We start from the raw sequence: 23216 nt of genomic DNA, 5'->3' as shown, positions 1-23216 counted from the left end.
CTACCAATATTAATATAGAAAGAAACTTGAATTGAGAAATGTAAGGATACATTTAAATTTGTATTTAAATACATATTTGTTTTCTTTTGTTCAACTTCAAAACAAACCTTATACATTATTACAAAATTATTTTATAGATGAGGAAACAAATCCAGAAATGATAAGTGACTTATTTCATTGTGTCTTGGCCCACATATCCAGTCAGATGTCAAATCTTATAGTTTTTTTCTTCCACAACACCTCTTATATGTATCCCCTTCTCCCTTCTTACACAGTCATCAGTCAACTTTAACCCATCAATATCTCCCTCCTACACTGTTGCAATAGAATCCTAATTAGTCTCCCTATCTCAGCTATTTAACCATATCAGTCCATCATCTACAAAATTTATTTTCCTAAACTTCAGGTCTGACCTTGTCACTTCGCTACTCAATTCCATTGGTTCCCTATTGTATACATATGCATGTAAAAACATATTTAATACATATATATATATATATGATAATATGGAGTGGAAAACTCTATAATGTTAGAGAAGTTAGTAAAGGCTTCATGTAGGAGGTATACTTGAGCTAAGGCTGGAAAGAAATTGGAATTCTCAGAGGCCACATAGCAGAAGGAACACTGTGCATGGGAAAACAGCAAGGATATTAATTTTACTAAGTGGGTATGTGTAAAGGAAGGTTGGGATGAAAATATAAAGATAATAAATGATTTTATCACATGATATTACCCCATTATAAAACCTACTAATTAATTATTGCAATTATTTATTGTCTTCCTTTTTCCCTTTCCATATAGAACTATTCTTAGGATAAACAATAAATTGGGGTGATACAATAATTTCATGTTATTCTATAAAAGGCATTTATGCTTTTACAATCTCACCTAAATTTCTTCTCCCAACTTTAATTTCAAATTACTCTGCTTCACAAGTCCAGCCAAAGGGACTTTCTTAACATTATTCATAAATAGCCTTTTATTTCTCTCTATACCTTGCACTAGTTATCCCGTGTCTGAAATGTCTTCCTTACCTTGTCTTCCGAGAATTTATAGTTTCTTTCAAGACTCAGTTTCACATGCCATCTACTACCTTAACCCTTTCTTAATTTCCCCAGTTACTAATGCTCTTCCCTTCTCTAAATAATCTATATATGTTATGTATTTTTGTATGTTTGTCTCCCCGAATAGAGTATAAGCTCCTTGACGGCAGGGATTATTTCAGTTTTGTCTTTGTATTCTCAGCATTAACTATAGTGCCTTGTGCTTAATTAAATATTAAATAAATGCTTGGATTTGATTGATTACCCAAGCATGTATATAGACACCTATAACTTCTCTGCCACAATATAGGTAATTAACGTTATGTTTCCCCTGTGAAAATATAGATAGAAGCTTTTAAAATTGAGCAGTTCTGATCCAAACAAAACTACCCTTAAATTTGGGGTTACATAAAGAAACAAATTTGTGTAACTAAGTTATCAGTCCACTAATAGTGTTAGAATGCTATCAAATTATTACACAGAATGAGTTTTTTGATATTCTCTTTTTTAAAAAGTAATTAAATCTCTCAGGACTATTTAGGAGATTAAATTATATAATATAAATGATATGCCTTATAACTGGAAAGTAAATATATTAACTTATAATATTATTCTGCTGATCCCTCTCATAAAACTAATCAGTACATAGAAACCACAGAAACATAGAAACTTATTCTTTATATTCTATAAGATTGAAAGGGCAAAGGGTGGAAGGTGATGGTTTTACTTTTTGTCCTTTCCTTTGTTCCTATCCAACTTCATTTGTATGTCAATCAAAGAGAATCTTTGAAGTGAGAAAGGCTTTCTAGCTCTAAACGCAATACTACTTTTCCTGTTTAGTAGTAAGACATATGATTCTATTCGATGCTTTTATTACCTTCACCTACTTAGAATACTATGAGAACCAATCCCTAAATGAAAGAATCAATATGAAAATTGTGTCTCCTTCAACATAGATTTCCTCTATGTGCCTCTTCTAGTAAAACTACTTTCCTTTTTTTTTTTTCCTTCAGTAGCATTTCCATTTTTCACAAATGTGGTAACTCTGTTGTCTCTTGTTTTGAGAAGAGTTTATTATAAAGATCTTGAAGATCTTTTCCATCTTTGATTTTCTTTTTGTTTCCTTCCAGTTTCATCTTCAAGTGCCCTCATTTTCCTAATTCAATCTTTTAGCAAGCTTGTTTTAAACTGGGGTTTTATTTTTTCCTTCAATTGATTCTTACTCCTTTACAAAGTGATACTGCACTTAACTTTTTACCATCCTTAACCATAAGATTTTAGAAATGATTTTATACTGTGAAGTATTACTGCTATTGGCTGACAGACACACTTCTCTGTTTAATGGGTAAATCAAGTATTTGCTGACAATTAATTTTTAGGCATTTCTGGTCTCATTGTGGCATTTGATTTATATTGAATAAACTTCTTTATGATATAATCAGTTTGATGTCCTTTTCTTCATCCATTTACCATTATTTTGGCTATCAGTAATTTAAATACTACAGGTTGCGGTTGCTTTAGTTTCATACTTAAATTTCTTTTCTCATTTTCATCCTTATAACTTTGCATTAATTTTAATTTTGTACTGAAAAAGGATGGCCTGTATATATTACTGTTATACATTAATTTCGTTATGAGGAGTATCCTCTAAATGTGAAATCCTTTTCAGTTGTGACATTCTTAACAAAAACAATCAGAAGGCTGCTGTGTCTGAATATTTAGAAGAATATCTTAGTTTTCTTCTTGAAGAGGCAAATAAAGGAGTTGACAGAGTTGGCTTCGTTATATTTCTAAAAGCAACAAGAAACATCATTTTGGGAGATAAGATATTGCAGTATTCTTGATAATTACTCTTAAAACGGAACAAAATCCCCTTAATTTGCTGTAGCTTATATACTAATATCAGCTGCAGAAAATGAAGTAATAGAGAAATTTTACAGACTCAATAAGACCCTCCAAATTAAATCAATGTATTCTTTGATGTTTGGTAGCTTTAAAACAAAGCATAGACAAGAGGAGTGAAAAATAAGATGGAAAACATGGTTCAGGAATAAGGAATATGTATCTCAAAGTCTCCATAAGAAACTTGACACATACTTAAGAATGCTTTCTTTAAGAAATGTTAATAAATGCGAAAATTTCAATACACACATACACAAAAAAAAGAAAGAGGATTTTATGTGGAACACTAAATTGCATAGTAATTTAATACAATAGAAACAAAACTTCCTCTCCATTTTTCTGTCATCTGAAACAGTTTCTTTCTTCTGTATGTTTTTAAAGCATATTCTTTGACTTGATTTTATTTCTTTTTACTTTTTACATCACTGCCCTTTGACCCAGTAATTGCATTACTGAGTATTTGATATAAAAAGATAAATGAAAGAAAGAAAATTATCCAAATGTAGGAAAATATTTACTGCAACACTTTTTCTCATAGTAAGAAAAACAGAAACAAAGTTGGTTCTTAGTAACTAAGGAATGGCTGAACAAATAAATATTAGGCTTTGAGAAATTATGAAAAAGACAAATATAGAAAAAAGTAGTAAGACTTAAATGAATAGATACAGAGATAAAGGAACAGACCAAGACAATTTATACAATAACTATAACATTATAATGGGAAGGAAATTTTTTTAAAGACTTACAAACTGATTATCAATGAAGTAAACAACTAGACTAGAATACTATTTTATTTTCAGACTCAGCTATGCCTTTATTTATTTTAATGGAATACATGTATTTGTCATAGGGAAAGAATGTACATGGGTGCATGTGAGAGAGAGGGTGGGCAGAGGGGGAGAAAGAAAAAGAGGAGGAGGAGGAGGAGAAGGAGGGAGAAACCAAAAAAGAAGAGGAAAAAAAGCTTTAAGAAAATCTTTTTTTTTTTTAATATACCAAGAAAACAGCAGAAGGCAATTCAGAAGGAGACACAAACAGGCAAGACATTGTAGATATGACTATATGAAATTTATCATTTTATAAAACAAACTTTATGTAATAGATTCACAGTTTCACATAAAGTAACTTTTTTTGTTGTTTCCATAAATTGATATATTTCATGTTCATGATGAAGAAAAACATTAAGCCACTTTAATATATATATATTGCTATGCATATATATATATATATATACCAAAAAAATTAGTTACCAAATATCATTTCTACTTCAAATAGCTTTTGTAACCATTCCCTTTTCTCCACTCACATAACTACCATCCTAGTTCACAGAATAACCACCTCTGACCTGGACTTTTGCAACATTCTGCTAATTGATCTCTTGTCTCAAATCTCCTTTCTCTCCAATCCATCCTACACATAATTGCTAAAGTGATTTTCCTAAAGTGCAATCCTGACCAAGTCACTTATTTATTCAATTAAATTCCAATGCCTCCCAAGATTAAGTATAAACCCCTCTCTTTAAGTGATAAAGCCCTTCACAACTTGGTCACAAAGTATCTTTCTCATTTTATGACATATAACTCCCAGTCCTGCTCTGTGCATCCATGCCATAGTAGCCTTCTTGATGTTATTCACATGTAGTACTCCATCTCTGGAGTCTCTACCTTCACCTTCACCCCATCACTGGAATGTTTTGAATCTTTGTTGTGCTTCAGAATTCTACTCAAGTGACACTATAGCAAAAACTTCACCAATTTTCCTCAGCTATTAATGCACTCTGTCCCGCCCCTTCCTTCCCCTTCCCTCCTTTTCCCTCTTCCCTTTCCCTTTCCCCCTTCTCCCATTTCCTTCCCCTCTCTCTCCCTTTCCTTTTCCCCCCCTCTCCCACTCCTTCTCTTCCCACAGAAATGTACTCTATATATTGTATGTACTTATTTATGTATATAAAGTGGCTTCTCCATATGATATGTAACTTCTTTGAGAGCAGGCACTATTTCATTTTTGCCTTTGTATCCTAGTCCATTGTAGGTGGTTAATAAATACTCATTCATTAATGGGTATTAGTGTAGATGTGTTTGTTGTTTGTGATTAAGTATATAATAAATTAATTTTCAAATTATATCTTTTTCACCTTTAGCATCATTACTGGCCTTCCTACTTACCATATGTGGAAGACTCTTCTTTGGCCGAATTTGTTTGACCAGCTGGATAGAATATTTGCAGGTCAATCAACTAAGCATTTATTAAGCCAAGTAATATAATTAAGCTAAAAAGTAGTTGCTTCAGTTATCTCTGCTACTCTAATGAGTTAGTCATAGGTAGATAACCAGTGCAGTAGATTAAAGCACCAGATCTGGAATCATGAAGACTCCTCTTCCTGAGTTCAAATCCAGCTTTAGATACCAGCTATATGACCTTGGGCAAGTCATTTAACTCTTATTTGCCTCAGTTCCTTCATCTATAAAATGAGCTGGAAAAAGAAATGGCAAAGTATCTTTGAAAAACAACAACAACAATAATAATAATAAATTAATAAGGAAATGGCAAAATATTTAATATCTCTGCCAAAAAAATTCCAAATGGGGTCACAAAGAATCAAACACAGTTGAAAATAACTGAATCTGAATGATTAATTTATATTGACCTTGCAGAAGTACATTCAATTAGTTTATTTGATAGATTGGTAAAATAGCCTAAAAAGAGAACATGTAGCATTTTAGTTTCACTTAATTAAACTCTGTACTTTTAGTCTTTATTAGACAATCTCAGTTGTCTTTTTATTTACATCTTCATTCCATTAGAATGATAAGGAAGTAGTTCTTTCTTCATTTTTGGGAAAGTATCCCTGTAGAAGAGTCCTAAAAAATTGAACTGTTGGGAGAAGAAACCTTTTTTTTTTGTCTTTGTCTTTCCAGGCCCCAGAACAGGACCTTGTAGGTACTTAATAAATGTTCTTTAAATTATATCCACAGTCATTCTTCCCCCAACAAAAAAAAAAAAATGTTATTCTATGTAGATATGCTTATTAGCTAATTTTCAAAATTCTTTCTGGTTGCCAACATAATCACAGCTTCATTATTATGATCTGACTTCACAATTATTTGACATTGCAAAATCATTATCAAAAGAATGTACAATCTCAGAACAAAAAATGTCTAGCTATTAGATTTTAAGTATTACAGGTTCCCAAACCTGTAATTAGTTAAAATTTATAATTTTAATAATTTTTCACTCTTAGAGGTATAAGAGATACACCCTCCTTATTTCAGCATGAAGTATTTTAGAGTTGATCCTATAGCATGCATCTTGGAAATTTATTTTAAGGAAAATATCTAATTTTCTTTGTTTTTCTTGAATTTCAAGTTTCACAGGAGGACTGCAAGCAGAAACAAAGGAAAAGAAAAGTGATTTTCTAAATATTTTTTCAGTTGCTTCAGGCCATTTATATGAACGCTTCTTGAGGTAAGAATTTTTTATCATTTCAATGAAATTTAATAAATATATACATTTTTAAATGGTCTTAGATATGAACTCAAAGACTAAAAAAAAGGCCTATTTTGTAACAGAAACTAACTATATTGTTTTTAAAAGAAAAGGAAAAACATCAGCTTTTTGAGGAGAGAAATATTTTTAGCACTTTCAAAAGCATTCTCATAATGCTTCAAAATGTATGAATTAATATTGTTGATAATACTCCCAATGGGCCTTAATAATAGTAATAGGTGGAAGTTATATAAATGCTTTAAGATTGACAAAACTCTTCATGTTGTTTATCCAGTGAAATGTGTGCAGTTATTAACTCCATTTTTAGTTCAGGAAAACTAAGGCTCAGAAATTTTAAAAATAGTGGCATATCCAAGGTCCGATTTATAATCCAGTTCTATCAGTCTTCAAATTCAACGCACACTATATACCATAATACTCATTATTCTTTATTCTAGACCTATTTTCCCCATTGTAAGTATCAGGATAGACATCTTTCAAGGAAATAAAATTATCCAAAGATTTCATTGGTAGAAACAGAAAATATAGATTTTAAGAAAATATAGAAATTTATAGACTTATAGAATATAGATGTATAGAAAATACAGTTTTTATGAATTAGTGTTAGTCACATTATGATAGTGCTGAAATTTGAATTCAGTTCAGTTTATAGTTGTGCCCTCTGATTTGGGCCTTAATATGTTTGAAAACAAACTAGTAGTAGTTGTGTGTGTTTATATGTACCAAGACACACACATATATTACCCAACTAATGGTCACCTTGACTTGTAAGGAAGAATTTTAGTCTGTTTAGTTACAAACTTTGTCAATGAAAAGCTTACAATGAATACCATTAACTAGAAAATTCTTAAGGCAGTTATGTTGACCTTCAATTAATTGCTTTTGGTGTAACTTGAACTTAACCCAATTTTCTCTTACAGAATTATGATGCTTTCTGTATTGCGCAATACAGAAACTCCTGTTAAATTCTGGTTTCTGAAAAATTATCTCTCTCCAACATTTAAAGTAAGTGTTTTGTTGGTTCTGATAAAATAATACAGAGAATACAAATGCTTAATTGTTATGTCATTGCTACTATAAATTTAGTTCATAATTTACTTTCAAAAGTGAATGTTTATTCCACTGAGTCAATTTTTAGATCTCAGTACTTCTTCAGCATAAAAAGTCTTGCTTAAAACATTTGTTATGCAGTGCTTATTTATAATGTATATTAAGATAAAAGGAAATTTAAAGGATAAGGGCAGCAGAAAAGAGATTATTTTTAAATACATGGTAGGAAATACAAGAAGAATCTTTTTGCATGATATAGGGAATATAAGGATATAAATAACTGGACGAAATAAAGCCAGGAAAATTATTGAATTGGGAGGCAATTTTACACAGACAACCAGTAATTGCAATTCTGGGAAGTTTTTCAAGTTTAGCCTTGTACTAATAAGAGGCAGAAATACTAGTAGGCTTTGTTATCATAAACCACAGTGAGATGCTTACCCGACTCTCTCCCTTTAATCTACCTAAGTGCATCCTATTTTTTTGCTGTTCTAAACAGTAGCTAAATTCAATTATTTATTAATCAGTTAATAATTAAATAATTATTATTAATATTCAATAAAAATCTACTATATTTGAGTCATTGCAACAGATAAACAGACAAAAAAGGAACATTTTGTGACCTCAAGAGACAACATTGCACTAGGAAAATAGAACATGTACATATACATTAGTAAATACAAGATAATAGGAGGAAAATAGCAGTAAAAACTTGGAGAACCAGGAAAGATTTTCCATAAAAGGTGGCCTCGAGAGTTAAGCCATGAAGCAAACTAAGAATTCTAAGAGATAAGTATAAATTGAAATTTTTTTGTGCAAAGATACAAGATGGAAGATGGAACACAAATTCAGGGAACAGCTATTTAGGATACTTTAACTGGAACAATAAGTAAGAAAGGACACAAAATGAAAGAAAAAAAAAACTAGTAATTCAGGTCAAAACCAGATTGTAGAGGGCCTTAAATACCCATGTTGCAGAGTTTGTATTTTATCCTGGATAAAGACATTTGACTGGAAATCACATGATCAGACCTTTGTTTTGTTCATATTAACAGCTCTGCTGTGGTCCTTCACTGTGATGAAAATAACTCTGGGTTCTCAAAAACCATACCTCTGAGGTACAAGGTCTAACAAGTTATATATCCAGGAAAGACTTGAGGTATAATAACTCCAGATCAGCCTAGCTAGGTATAGAGAGGCTTATTACCACCAGATTAGCTACTTACTGATGATTTTTTTTTTAACCATAGAAACCATGAACAAACAAAAAAAAATGTAGAATATTTTTCTTTTTATGGACCATCTTCCACATTTCCTTTGGCAGAAAGTGAGGTAAAGATCCTAAATACCACTTTTTAGTTCATTTGTAAACCTTAATTGAGTTTTTAGTATATAGGAAATTGTTTACCATTGTGAGAGAGATTTCTTATTATTAACTTTTTAATTTTTAATTTTAATTTACTTTTAATTTAATTTAATAATTTAATTTTTCAAAAAATGATTTTTAGTGATTTTTTAAAAATATATTGTTTGAAATTGTAGTTAAATGATAGGACTCCACTATGTAGTGACTCAGCAAAAGTGGTCCTAATATCCATGAAGCATATAGCATTGACAGACAGTTTGTACTTTTCTTTTGTCCTGATCTTCTGATCCTGAGTCAGTCAATCACAATTCCAACTATGGCAACTGAGAGTCACATCTATTCCTGGTATCTCCACCTACCAGCTCAAATCCACACCTGATATCTGCTCCCAGTAGGTCTGGTATCAAGAAGTAATATGTAGAATTTTCCTGTCAAATCTGGAACTACGTAGTCATGTCCCTTTCCACATCTAACACTGATGATATGTTTTAAAAGTTTATTTTAAGATATAAAACTTCCCTTCTTAGATCCCTCCTCTGAGCATTATTTCACAGAGAGCTTCACCACTGTGTACTTCTCTCTTCCTTCCCTGAATTGGGTAGGTTTCTTTGCATCTCTGGAACCATGCCTCTTTGTCTTGCTTTACCACTGTGTGTGTGTGTGTGTGTGTGTGTGTGTGTGTGTGTGTGTTTGATTGCTTTTTTGCTGTACTACATAATAAAGCTCATGTTTGTCCTAGCTTCCTGAGTGCAGTTTTCTGTGAATTCCCAAGCCTGACTTTTTAACCTAAGACTTGAAGCAAAAGAAAACACATATCATATATTTAACACAGTAAATTAAAAATACAATGGTGTCTACTTTAAATCTTGTGCACTTAACACATTTTTAAAATAAATGCTCCCAGTTCACCCTATAACAGTTTATTAAAGCAGTGCATTGAAATACTTTTTTAGTAGCAAGATATTATAGTATATTTTCTCTATTCATCTCTGGTAGTGTGATTCAGTATCTAGGTTTTAAATTAGAACAACACTACTGCACAGCAATAAATTATACTGAAATAAATGTAGTATATCATCATAAATATCTTTTGCATTTTTTCCTTTTTATTATCAATTTGCCCTTTCCAATGAGCAAATAAAAAAACACTGAAAAACAAAACCTCAAACACATGGCTAAATAATCTGACAAAACAAATGCCCACATTGGCCGTTTCTGGAAATGTATGTTTTTAGCATTTTAAATTCATGACTTCTTTGTTAGGAAGTACTATTTTTTTGGATTTATGGCTTATTAATCTAAATTCTAAAGTCTTTTGTTTTCTCTGAGTCCGTCTCTGAGCCCTTCTGAGTCTATCTCTGGCTGAGTTTGTCCTAGTTTATATGCAGTATACTGAGTATAAACCAATCATTATATCACTGGGAAACCATTATTTGTCATAAGATTAAATCAATCATACTGAACTAGAGAACTATTAAGCATCATGCTAAATTAGATAACCATTGTCTTATCAATTCCACTGACTTAAGACCTTATAAGAATCCTTGTTTCAAGTACAGAATTCTGGCTCATAACACAGTTTTTTCAGCATTTTTTTGTAAAATAGTCTTTAGATATTTGATAGACACTTCCCCCCCTACTTCCTTCTCACTTTTTTTCATTTTTATCCTTAGAGTGTATGATAATCAGTAAATAGACTAAATTAACTGAAATGTAGAATACATGATGAAGTCATGTATCTTAAGTCTAGAAATGTAAGCCACAGCCAAATATGAACTGCTTTAAATGTCACAAAAGGAAATTTGTAGATAGAGGCAAGAGAAAGCTACTAGACATTCTTGGGTAGGAGAATTACATGATATGACCTATTTTTTAGGAAAATCAATTTGCATCTATATAAAGCATATATTAGAAAGGGGAGATACCAAATACAAGATACTTAAAATCATAATAATCCAGCTAAGAGGTTTAGAAGGCCTGAACTCTGATGGTTATAGTATGAGTAGAGGGAAAGGGGTAGATTCAAGAGATGTTGAGAAAGCAGAATTAGTAATAGTCATAGTGACTGATTTGATATAGAGATCAGGGAATCTATAAAGAATAGACATTTGAGGATAACTTCTAAATTACAACTAGGATGACTAAAATAATGGTGATATCTTGAGTGATATAGGAAGGGGTGGATTTAGCAGAGATAATGAATTTAATGTCAAGGACATCATTAGGAAGAATGAATATCAATTGTAAAAGTCAGGCTTTCACATCTACAGTAGATATATCTATCCATCTATATATATATATATATATATCATTATGCTTATATATACCTCATAAATAGATATCATTTTGGTTACAAAGTGTTAAAGCATTCAGAGAATATAAAATGCCATTGTGTTTATCTAACTGCATAAAAAGCATTTGATTCCATAGAGCAAATTGCCATTTTAAAGGCTGCTCTTCAGCAAGATGTCTTCCATGCACATATTTAATACCATAGAAGATTCTTTGAAAGATCTTACAACAGAAGTGACTTGATTTGAAGACTCTATTCATATAAAGAGAGTCATTAATGCGAGGTATACACTTGCCAAGAATGTCATAGACAGTATCCAACAGAAAGTCCTGTTTATAGGTTCTCTTAAACTGATTCTCTTGAGCCTGAAGCTTTGCAAATCTTTCTAAATGATGTCTATTATTATCCAAAAGTATAAGAAGAAAATTAATAGAAAGAATTCTTGTCCAAACTATGATATACCATTGTATAGACAGGCCATAAACATAAAGATAAGTCCATCGATATATTTATCTTGGGAGTACACTACAGTAAGAATGTCTCCTGAATTAAATTCCTGGGAGAGGAAGCCAGATTGCATTTGGACAATTGAACACTGCTTTTAATGATCCTGAGCTTCTCTCCAGAAAGAAAGGCCTATTTGTTGAATCTGAAGAACTGAATTTGTAGGACAACAGAGAGGGACTTGATTTCTTTCCTTAAAAATAGTGGCAATGATTAGGATTGCCACCATAGGAATCATTAGGCTATAGTGAAAATTGTGAAAAAAAATAAGAGTGTAAATGATAGCAGAAAGATGTAATGATCGAAAGATGAGTTCATCTGACTGTCCATAAAGAACAAGTATTTAGAGAGAAACAAATGACTGTTATTTGGCAAACTTTGTATTGTACTGAATCTGTGCAACATCAAAAGATACAGAACCATGATGGACTATGGTATAAATTCCAAGAAGACCATGGCATGAATCCGAGGACAGAATGATCAACCAAATGGGAGTGGAAAGATAGTTTGCATCCAATGGCATGCAGGAAACAACTTCACAAGAGCCAATTCTTAAATTTTCAGTGAGAGAATTTACATGTCAGAAAAATAGCAAACACAACAAACCAGATCTTCATTTGTTGTTTTGTTGATTGTCTGGACTTAAGAAAGTAATGGACAAAATGTTAATAATGCAAATTAAACTTAAAAGTAGGTCTTTGTGTATAGTTTTGTTTTAATTCCGCCCTCCACCCCAGAGTCATTTGTGGGACTGTCTCTAACACAACCTTTACCTATTCACCCACTACCATCCAACATGCAACCCCCCTACTCCCCATTTCAATGCTGCTGCACAAGCTTACTTGGTGTTGGCATTTTAGGACAGTTGTATCTTAACTGAAACCTTGAACCCCGACAGGATCAATTGTACTGATTCCACTGAGAAGATTCTATGCATTTCCTATCCCCGTGCATATTCCCTTCCTTCCAGATCAATTCATGGTTATAAAAGACATCCTTCAGAAATCATGCACCATATTATGGGTCGATAACAGGAGAGTAAGCCCTATCTCCCTGTTTTGTTTTGTTTGGGACACTGGATCAATATGTATGGATGGACTTATTTATTAATTATACACTACTCACTTGTCTGTACTCTGTGGTCCAGCCAAACTGACTCCCAGTATTTTTCACACATAGATGGAAAAAAATCCAAAAATGAATAGACAATTAAGGATGATACTATGTATTGAATAGAACTAGAAAGTATCTTTTACAATAACTATTACACTGTCACTAATTTAGGGGTTTTAGTGAAGTCATCGGGCTAAAGGAAATGTTATTAAATTATATCCTTTTGAAAAACATTAGGTATAAATAAATGATTGGCACAAAGTGTTAGGTTATAATTTCAATACTAATTACAATATTGGATTTATACTGAAAACTTGTCAAAGATAATTCATTTTTTCTTGGTTTTGAATTATATAAAATAGTCATTCATAGAGAAACATGATTCCTGCTGAAAAGATATTCTATTCCCTAACTGTGTGACCTGTCATTTAGTTGTTCTATTATGTATCTTTCATTTTTTAACTAAAAAAAAGTAATAAACTATCCCACTTGGCTAGTTAATACTGATTAAATTAACTAAAGAATGACTTCCTTTCAAGCATTATTTCAAGTCTTCCAAATTCCCTAAGACAAATTTTTTTTAAGGAAATAATGAAGCTTGTTTAATAATACATCTCACTAAAATATCATTATTCACATTTTAGTGAGAAGTTAAAAAGGCTTTTGTATCACTAATAACTAAAATTTAAATATTGCTTATTTCATCTTTATCTCACCCCTTTTAATTCCTATTTTGGATGCATGTTTTGTATTAGTACAATATAGTATTGTGTGGGGGGGTATGTATAAATTTTACATACACATACACACATATATAGTTATATATTGGTTAGTTATTGGTATAGTAGAACATTATATATTTTATAAATTATTACATATTATAATTTTAAGCTATTAAAGCATAAATTTTTGTGACACCCTGCATTGAGATGTATGTTCAAACTTTGTTTTACTGATAAAAGGGATATTATTTTTTTAAAAAAAATTTTTTGGAGACCACCGGTCCAGAGAAAGGCCCTTAGGATATTGGCTGAATCTCTGTGGAAGATTTTTGGAGTGATTATAAACAAGAATATTTTCCATGGGCATGACTTTTATAATTTACAAATTTAGTTTCACCTCCACACAGTGCACGGACTACAGAGTAAGATTTAGTGAGGATAATTTGTTAATAATTTAAATTTTTTAAATTAATTATCATGCTTTGGTTGTGTGTGTTAGCCAACCCCCCCCCCAATAATAGAATGAAGATATTTTTTAAAGATATAAATACAGGAAAGGACCCATGATTTTGTTAGATCAGGAAATTCCTAATAGAGGAACACTCCAATGATGCAGAACAAGATGTTTATAGTACATATAAAATTTTGTAAATACATGTAAATATTCAGGAACTACCTGAGGAAAGAAATAGTTAAGACCACATTCCTTAAATATCAGCGGTAGAATTTTAAACTAACCTTCCTTGTGATGGCCGGGTTTAGCACCCAGAGTATATTAAAATCAGCTGGAGTCAGAATAAGGGAAAATCTTTGATCTTTATTCTTTGCGGAGGTGAAGGGGAATGGCGATACTAAGTGAGAGCAATCCAGACACGAACTTGGCCAGCAGTGCCCCTGCTTCTCTCACTCCACTCACCAAATTGTCTCTATGTCATTTGCTATACAATACATCAAAACTTGCACAGAGAGTGGGCGGGGCCATTCTTTCTCGAAGCATATATTAATAGAGTATTGTCCAATTGCTATTTAGCCTCATGTGCTTGGGACCTCAGTGCAACAACTCAAGAACTTCAGCCCATTACACTTCCTGATCCAAATCTAGCACTTGATACATTTAGCTATGCTGCTTCCCATGTAAATGTATGTATGTCAGGATTCCTTAAGTTCTTTATTATAGCACTGATTGCCCCCCCCCAAAAAAAATGGGTAAAAGTCTGTATTCAACTGCATTGTCAAAAGTAATGCAAGTGACATTATCTTGTATACTTTTATAATCTACTTCATATTTATTTGGATAAATGTTTCCTTATGTCACTACTCAGTTGTAAATTCTTTGAGGTCAAGGCCTGTCTTATTCTCTTTTCCTAGCATCTATCATGGTACCTTTCATGTAGCATGTGATTAATCAACATTTGTTGAATGGAATACTATTTTTCCAATAGGATTTTGCCACCTTTTTTATTTTCCTTTTCCTATTCACTTTTGAAATGGTCTCCGTAATTTCCCTCCACTTTTTCCTCCTAGTTTGAGAGAGAAACCATAGCTAAAAAATACAAGTTCTTCAGGAACTTTGTCATTATTAATTACTTTTTATTGCTAAAAGCAAAGATGTTCTTCAGTTATCTTTCAAATATACCCAAATGTACTTTGGTCTCACTAGAGCAGAAAGAGATCAAATTAAAATGAAATAGCCACTGACTTCAGGAGGGAGAGTAAAATAGTAGCTTCTCTGATTTCCTAATTCACCTATCTCACTCATTCTCTTCTTCTTTCATTCTTATAACTATCCCCTAAGAACCTAGGCTTTTTTTATAAAGCATGACTAAGAAATTTAGTAACTACTATTGGTCTATCCCGGGAATAAGAAATCTTCAACATAATTAAGAAATATTAGAACTGTGTTATGAAGAAATATGTGCTAGAAAATACAGGGAAATTGTTAAGGTTGTTTCAAAATGTGCTGAGTGCTCCACATAGACTACATGTTTAAACATTTTATATTTTTCATGAATAGGGATAATTTTGTGAGAAATAATATTTAGACATAGAACAAGATTTTGTTTAAATCCTGATTCTTCATGACCTTATTTGGGGTTTTCTTGGCAAAAATACTGGTTTGGTTTATCATTTCCTTCTCCAGTTCATTTTATACATGAATAAACTGACGTAAACAGAAATAACTGACTTGCCCACGGTCCCACAAATAGTGTCTGAGGCCAGATTTGAATTCATGAAAAATAGTCTTACTAGCTCGAGGTCCAGTGTCCTATTATTTATACCATCTGCTGCCCAGTGAAACCTGATAAATTGTAGCAATTGAAAGATCCCTTATTTTAAATCTAAATACCTAGTTAAAGAGAAGTTTTTATCATGGAAACAAAATCATTTTACTTAAAGTTTTTGCTTGAATTTTTGTTTGTAGGAGATAATTCCTCACATGGCTAAGGAATATGGATTCCAGTATGAGCTAGTCCAATATAGATGGCCCCGTTGGCTTCACCGACAAACTGAAAAGCAAAGAATTATTTGGGGTTACAAGATTCTTTTCCTTGATGTTCTTTTTCCATTGGTTGTGGATAAAATAATTTTTGTGGATGCTGATCAGGTAAGAAATGGAAGTAGACATTTTTTCCAGATAAAGACCTGAGTTTATGTTTCAAGTTATTACTTACCATTCTTATAGCTTTTCTCCCTCCATCTCCTAACCCCTTTTGAAAAGGCAAATATTTGAAAATATTGTCAGATTTATAAGAATATGAATCATTCTCCAATTGATAATTACTCAAAAAATATGAATAGACAGTTTTTCATTGAAGAAATCAAAGCTATCTGTAATGTCTGAATTAGCTCTCAGGAAGATCTCTGACCAGCCCAAGTCCTTGGTCTTAGAAGAGGAGTGAAGAGGTAGGACTCACATGGATGGTCAAATATGGAATCTGTTTATTCCAAATTTCTTCAGCCTTATATACCCTAACACCCTTACATAACTACAGCACACTGCTCATATGGGACCATGTAAAAAACTTGGTATCGTGTATAGATATCTCTTTGCCACTTGGTATAATTCTGCTTTAATTACAACACAAGTTGTCATCACCCCCTAACTTCTCAGGAGCAGAACCAGACACTGTCATCAAAGTTCCTTTTATTGGACTAAAGGGTCTTTTTTCCCTTTTTTATTATTATTATAGCTTTTTGTTTACAAGATATATGCATAGGTAATTTTTCAGCACTGACAGTTGCAAATCCTTTTGTTCCAACTTTTTCCCTTCTGTAACATACTCTCATAGCAGTTACTATTACCAGTCTCTCCTGATTCCTAGGCCCTCAAAGTACCTCTGGCCACTGACCTTTGCAGTGTCAACTAATTCTACCAACTTGCCTCCTCTAAGGCCTTCAGATGCCTCTGGCCACGATTTCTTGAATTGTAGTTTAATAACCAATAGCGCCCTCAAGAACAGCAGCCACATGCAAACTTAAAGCCTTTATTATACCTATTCACATAATGCCCTGACTTGTTAACTCCCTAGTGAACACCTGGTCCAAAGACCCACGTGTTCACTATCAAACTCTTAACCTCTCTTGGCTATCCATCCACTCGGCTCGGCTACCCCAGGATAAAGAGTGAGACTTCCTGCCTAAAGTGGGCTTATGGAGGATCTGTGACGTCTCACACACAGCCAATCAAAGAGAGAGCTTTCTCCCGTTAAGAAGCTATCTCGATATGGACAAAATCCCACCCAAGGGGCAGTCCTAGACCCACAGAGATTACTTCTGGGCCACTCAAATCTCCTGTTGCACTGTGGCCGCCCATTTAAAGGACCCTAACACCCTCCTTCCCCCCACCCTTTCCCTCAGATGGCAGGTTGACCAATACATGTTAAATATGTTAAAATATAAATTAAATACAATATAAGTATACATGTCCAGACAGTTATTTTGCTGTATAAAATGTTAAATATATTAAAGTATAAATTAAATACAAGTATGTGTGTCCAGACAGTTATTTTGCTGTATAAAAAGAATTGGACTTTGAATATTGTACAATTAGCCTGTGAAGGAAATAAAAAATGTAGAGGGATTGGGAATTCTATGTAATGGTTCATAGTCATCTCCCAGAGTTCTTTCACTGGGTGTAACTGGTTCAGTTCATTACTGCTGTATTGGAACTGATTTGTTTCATCTCATTGTTGAAATGAACTAAAGGGTCTTATACCTCACCCAGGGTTCACCACTATCTGTGGCTCTCTATAGCTATCTATAGTCATATGAAAAAATGCTTTAAATCAGTATTGATTATAGAAATGCAAATTAAAGCATCATATCTATCAGGTTGGCTAAAATAATATAAGGGATAGATGACAAATGATGGCTTAAAATTGGGACCCTAATACACTGTTAGTGAACTGTGAACTGATCTAACCATTTTGGAAAGCATGAAGGAATTATCCCCTAAGTTAACAAAATTATAATACCCTTTGACCTAGCAATTTCACTATTGTAGGTCTGTTTCCCAAAGTGATGAAGGAAAAAGGAAAAGAACCTATGTATTCTAAAATATTTTTAGCAACTACCTTTGTGGTGGCAAAGAACTGGAAATTGAGAGGCTGTCCATCAATTGGGGAACGGCTAAGCAAGTTATAATATGTGACTGTGATAGAATACTGCTGCACCGAAAGAAATGATGAGCAGATTGACTTTAGAAAAATATGGAAAGACTTAACATGAAATAATGATAAGTGAGATGAGCAGAACCAAGAGAACATTATATACAGCCAATAGCAATATTGTTCAAAGAGTACCTATGAACAACTAAGCTATTTTGAATATTACAAATATTCAGACCATCAGGGAGGAAGATGCTATCCACCTACAGAGAAAGAACTGAAAAAATAGAAGTATACATAGTATGGTTTTACATACATACACAATCTATCTATCTAATTTGTGTCAAATGGTGACCTTCTCTAGTGCAACATAGGGAGGAAGGGTGAGAGATGGTTTCGAACTTAGAAATGTAACCCCCCAAATTAAATTAAATTAAAAAAACATAGTACAAAGAAGAATTATTTTGTCACAGGAACAATGGTTAGAAATTGCAAAGGAAGAGATATAAACTTAATGCAAGGAAAAAATTTCTAACAATTTGAGCTACCAGAAGGAATTGGACTGTATCTGGAAGTATCCCTTTCACTAGAGATCTTCTTCAATTAGAGACCAAATGACAATTTAATAGGGATGTTATAGAAAGGGTTCTTTTTTTCAGGCATGGATTAGACTAAATGACCTTTGATCTCTTGAGATATTTTAACTGACCCAGATTATATTTTGAGAATATCAAAGTAGAAGTCTCTAAAACAAGATGATTTACAGTGTATATTTATAGGTTCAGTATTTTATTAATCTTTAACAGATTTTTTTAAATACATTTTTAATTTCTAGATTGTGAGAACAGATTTAAAAGAACTTAGAGATTTTGATCTTGGTGGCGCACCATATGGTTACACACCATTTTGTGATAGTCGAACTGAAATGGATGGATACCGTTTCTGGAAGTCAGGATATTGGGCTTCTCATTTAGTAAAAAGAAAGTACCATATCAGGTAAGAAAATTAATGATTTTTAATCTTTCATCAATATATAATTTATCCAGATATTAACTTTTCTGTTGACTGAGAAATTTGTGAGAAAAAAAATATACTCTTACATAATTAACAAATTTTAACTCTGCTCTATTGAATGAATGCTAAAGTAAACATTAGGATATTTGAATTTCAAGTCTCGTCTCAGTGGCACTGATATCTTAAATCTTAGTTCCTCTATTAGCAAGAACAGAATCTTATTTGTATTTTTGGCTAATTATAGTTCCCATGAGTGTGTGTACATCAGGATCATAGATTTAGAGCTGGAAGGGATTTTAGAAGACATCAAGTAACACACAGGCATGTATTTGAAGACATCAAGTAACACACAGGCATGTATTTTACAGTTGAAGCAACTGAAGCTCAGAAAGATTGTTAAATTACTTGGCCAAGGTCACCTAGTTAATCAGTATCTGAGACAATATTTGAACTCATATTTTCTTAACCTAAAGCTTAGTGCTCTATCCAAAGCAGAGAAAATAGTAAGGAACTTTTTAATCCAGTTGAATTCAAAGGAAATAAATAATAACATAGACTAAGGAATATTTCTTTTTCAGTGCCTTATATGTTGTGGATCTCAAGAAATTCAGAAAAATTGCAGCTGGAGATAGACTTAGAGGTCAGTACCAGGCTCTTAGTCAGGATCCAAACAGCCTGTCCAACTTAGATCAGGTAAGTAATGATTTAATTTAAAAAAAAAAAAACTATTTATTTAGTTACAACATATGGCATTTGTAATTTGATTGATATAGTCTGAGCAAAATATATCATTTCAAAAACACATCCAAAAAATTTAAAATACTTTCAACATGATTTAATGAATACAGATGTATCCTCAAATTCAGAAAGAATAAAGTTCAGTCTGACATATACTATTTCTGTGACCCTGGAAAAGTCAGTTGATCATTTCTTAAGATGATAAATGACAAAGAAAGTATTAGTCTGCATTGATAGAAGTTTTCATCACTAGGAGTTTCAAGATTTGTCAGTTCTAGTAAAAAAAAAAAAAACAAATGCAGAAAAAAATATGGAAATTAACTCTAATTATACCTAGAGGGGAGAGGGGAAATATAACTCTCATGGAGTCATATTTCTCCTTACTGGAACAAAAACATTTTCATCAAATTCTCATCATACAACTTAAATGTATCAAAGACAAGTATAACAATTTTGAGTTTACTGAAAATGATGAATTTCTTAGAGCTTTTTTTAACAGAATAGCTCCTTTATATAATAATTTATTGTTTGGGGTTTTTTGGTTTTGGTTTTTGCTGAGGCAATTGGGGTTAAGTGACTTGCTCAAGGTCACACAGCTAGGAAGTGTTAAGTGTCTGAGGACAGATTTGAACTCAGGTTCTCCTGACTTCAGGGTAGTGCTCTATCCACTGTGCCACTTAGCTACCCCTAGCAATTTATTATTTATAAATTTTGTCACAAATAATTTAAGTCTCAGACTGAGAACTTGCTAACTACATATCCTCCAAATTCATTGCCAACGTAGCCCACAGCCCAGACTTATTTCAGATTTTTTGTAAGCCCACAGACCCATATCTGAGCTGGTTCTACTAGCCAGTGCAGGCTTTTAGGGTGTCCATTGTGTCTTGGGTACACTTTTTCTCCCTTAGTACCACTTTTCCATCTCTACCTGTTATGTAAATTAGGATAACTAAATTCCTTTTTTTTATGACAGCTAGCAGCAGCCCTGAAGATTATTTTGAAGCTTCATTTTACTCTGTAGAGAGGGGTAAAATAAAACTGGCAAGATGAAATTTGTCTTTTTTGTAAACAAATTGCTTGTCTCTTCATATTTTTGTACCTGTGCACATATTATTCTTCTAGTATCCTATAAGCTCCTTAAGACTGTATTAATTTTCACCATAGTTTCCTCAGTGTCTAGAACATACATTTAGTAAATGTTTGTCCTGGATTAACTTGGTATAATACAAAATAATAATAAAACCCAAAATTTTCCAGACCTGAAGTCTAGAATTATTATATACTAGAAATATAAAAAAAACTAAAAAACTTATATCAGTGATGATCAGACCTGCAAAAATTCAATTAATGTAATGTGTATGAAGTAAACAAGAGTTTTTTTTAACATGCTATTGAATTGTCAGTATGTACTTGCCTATCATTGTGTGTGATATCCCACTGCATATAATTTTACCAATAGTTGAGTTAGTTTTTTTTTTAAGCACCCTTAACAAAATAGAAAATAGGAAGGTTATTTCAGATGGAAATACTACCAATGGAAAAAAAAAAAAAAGACGACTTCCTGTTAAATTTTTTAAATTAATATATTTGAGTAGTATGAATGTGGCCATGGTAATTCTAAAATAGGACCAGATATTGGAATTCCTGAATCTGTGATAATATAAAATATGTATCACCTTTTTGTACTTTTCAAACTGCAAAGAACAGAAATGTAACAGTGATAGCAATGAAATGTTGTTTAGCAGAGTAAAGATTGCAATTTAAAAAATTTAAAAAATACAGCCATTCAGATAAAAGTTTCAAATTTCTTTAAATCAGTGGGGGGGTATGAAAACGAAATAGATGGTGCAGAAATTTTTTTATTGTAAGTATTTGTTGGCTCAGCTTTAAAAATCAAATGTAATTATAATTTTAAAATTACATGGAGAATAAGCAATATAGAAGATGATGACGTAGCAGCTAAAAACCTTGATGCTTTGGAGAAAATTTTAGAAAAAGGATACAGAGATCAAAAAATTATTAATGTGAAGCAAATAGACATTCTAGAAAAGAATGAATGATTTCTAAATTAGCTTTCTAAGGAAAAAATAATAATTCAACCTGGATTTAAAGTATCTAAGGATTACCTAATTTTTTTTATTAGAAAGTAGCGGAGAAGACAATTTTAAATTAAAACCAGTATTTGTTTATTAGTCTCAAAAAACTCAAAACTCTGGGGCAGCTAGGAGGCACAGTGGATAGAGCACCAGCTCAATCAGGAGCACCTGAGTTCAAGTCTGATCTCAGACACTTAACACTTCCTAGCTGTGTGACCCTGGGCAAGTCACTTACCCCCAATTACCTGAGCAAAATACAACAACAACAAACAAACAAATAAACAAAAAGCTCTGAGAGGCTCTTACATTCATCAACCACTTCTAATTCTTAGGTGATCAAATAACGCATAGATGACTAAAGCAGTTTTCAAATCCTGGATTTCAAAGTTATTTTAACCTCACTATTGAAAAATACTGCCCATACACAATATCACATTTAAATAATTACTGATTTTAAATAATACCCCAGGTTATTCAACTATACTTGGGTCATTGTATGAGAATGTGAGCATTCAAATTCACCAAGATGTGTCTAAAGCTCTCTGCACCTATCCCAGTCTGTGTGAAGTTTTAAAGATAAAGAAGAAAACAGTTTAGTCTACTGCTAAAACACTTTAAATGACAATAACTTTTTTCATTATATTATTAGCTTATGTTTAGGTAAAATATTCAGTAATTTTTAAAATTTTTAAAAATTTTGTTCCTTTTACTGTTTTGCTTTTCATACTTAGAAATTAAAAAGAATTTTTTTATTTATCCTTTGATATTATGATAATAAACAGATAAATGTATCTTAATTTTTTTCATTTCATATTTCTGTTGAGGTAGAGCTTATTATCATATTTTATGTATTATTGTAACTTTAAATAGTCAGAATTTGAATAATGTGCTCACAAGATTCATTATTCATCCTAATTAGAATTTAGCTACACCCTCTATCTCTCTCTTAGTGTCATTACAATTATATCACATTCTTCTATATAACTCCTCTATAACACGTCTGTGGCTGTGATACTGGGGTCCAAGTGCAATGGTTCCACTATCCTTAAGTTGTCATAATGATTTTGGCAAACCATTTCAATTTTTTTTTTACTGTTTGTGTTCATCCTTTCATTTTTATCCTTGAAAGCCCATGGGATGACTTTGCCTTGTTTAGTATCTTGCCTGACTTTGTTGAAACTGATTTTTCTCTCAATTATATTCCTTTGCTTTGTGAAACAGAATTTTTGAAACTTGTCTTTATAAATTAGTTTTTCTTTTAACC

General features: G+C 32.2%; 1 protein-coding gene across 5 annotated transcripts in view; it reads left to right on the top strand.

Annotated features, from left to right (window-relative positions):
* Nucleotides 1-23216, top strand: part of UGGT2 (UDP-glucose glycoprotein glucosyltransferase 2) — a 191672-nt gene that overhangs the window by 149272 nt on the left and 19184 nt on the right. For 3 of the 5 annotated variants that reach the window (XM_031958562.1, XM_031958564.1, XM_031958566.1), the window contains 6 exons: nt 5083-5168; nt 6317-6407; nt 7370-7454; nt 15920-16102; nt 18940-19100; nt 19697-19811. In XM_031958562.1, the coding sequence (XP_031814422.1) occupies nt 5083-5168; nt 6317-6407; nt 7370-7454; nt 15920-16102; nt 18940-19100; nt 19697-19811 (721 nt within the window). Of the gene's footprint in view, nt 1-5082; nt 5169-6308; nt 6408-7369; nt 7455-15919; nt 16103-18939; nt 19101-19696; nt 19812-23216 lie in introns of those variants that run through there. The other 2 variants (XM_031958563.1, XM_031958565.1) reach the window with 2 other exon arrangements.

Source organism: Sarcophilus harrisii, chromosome 3, assembly GCF_902635505.1.
Source record: "Sarcophilus harrisii chromosome 3, mSarHar1.11, whole genome shotgun sequence".
NCBI classification, from domain to species: domain Eukaryota; kingdom Metazoa; phylum Chordata; class Mammalia; order Dasyuromorphia; family Dasyuridae; genus Sarcophilus; species Sarcophilus harrisii.
Note: the sequence above shows the minus strand (reverse complement) of the source record. Positions and strands in the feature narration are given on the sequence as shown.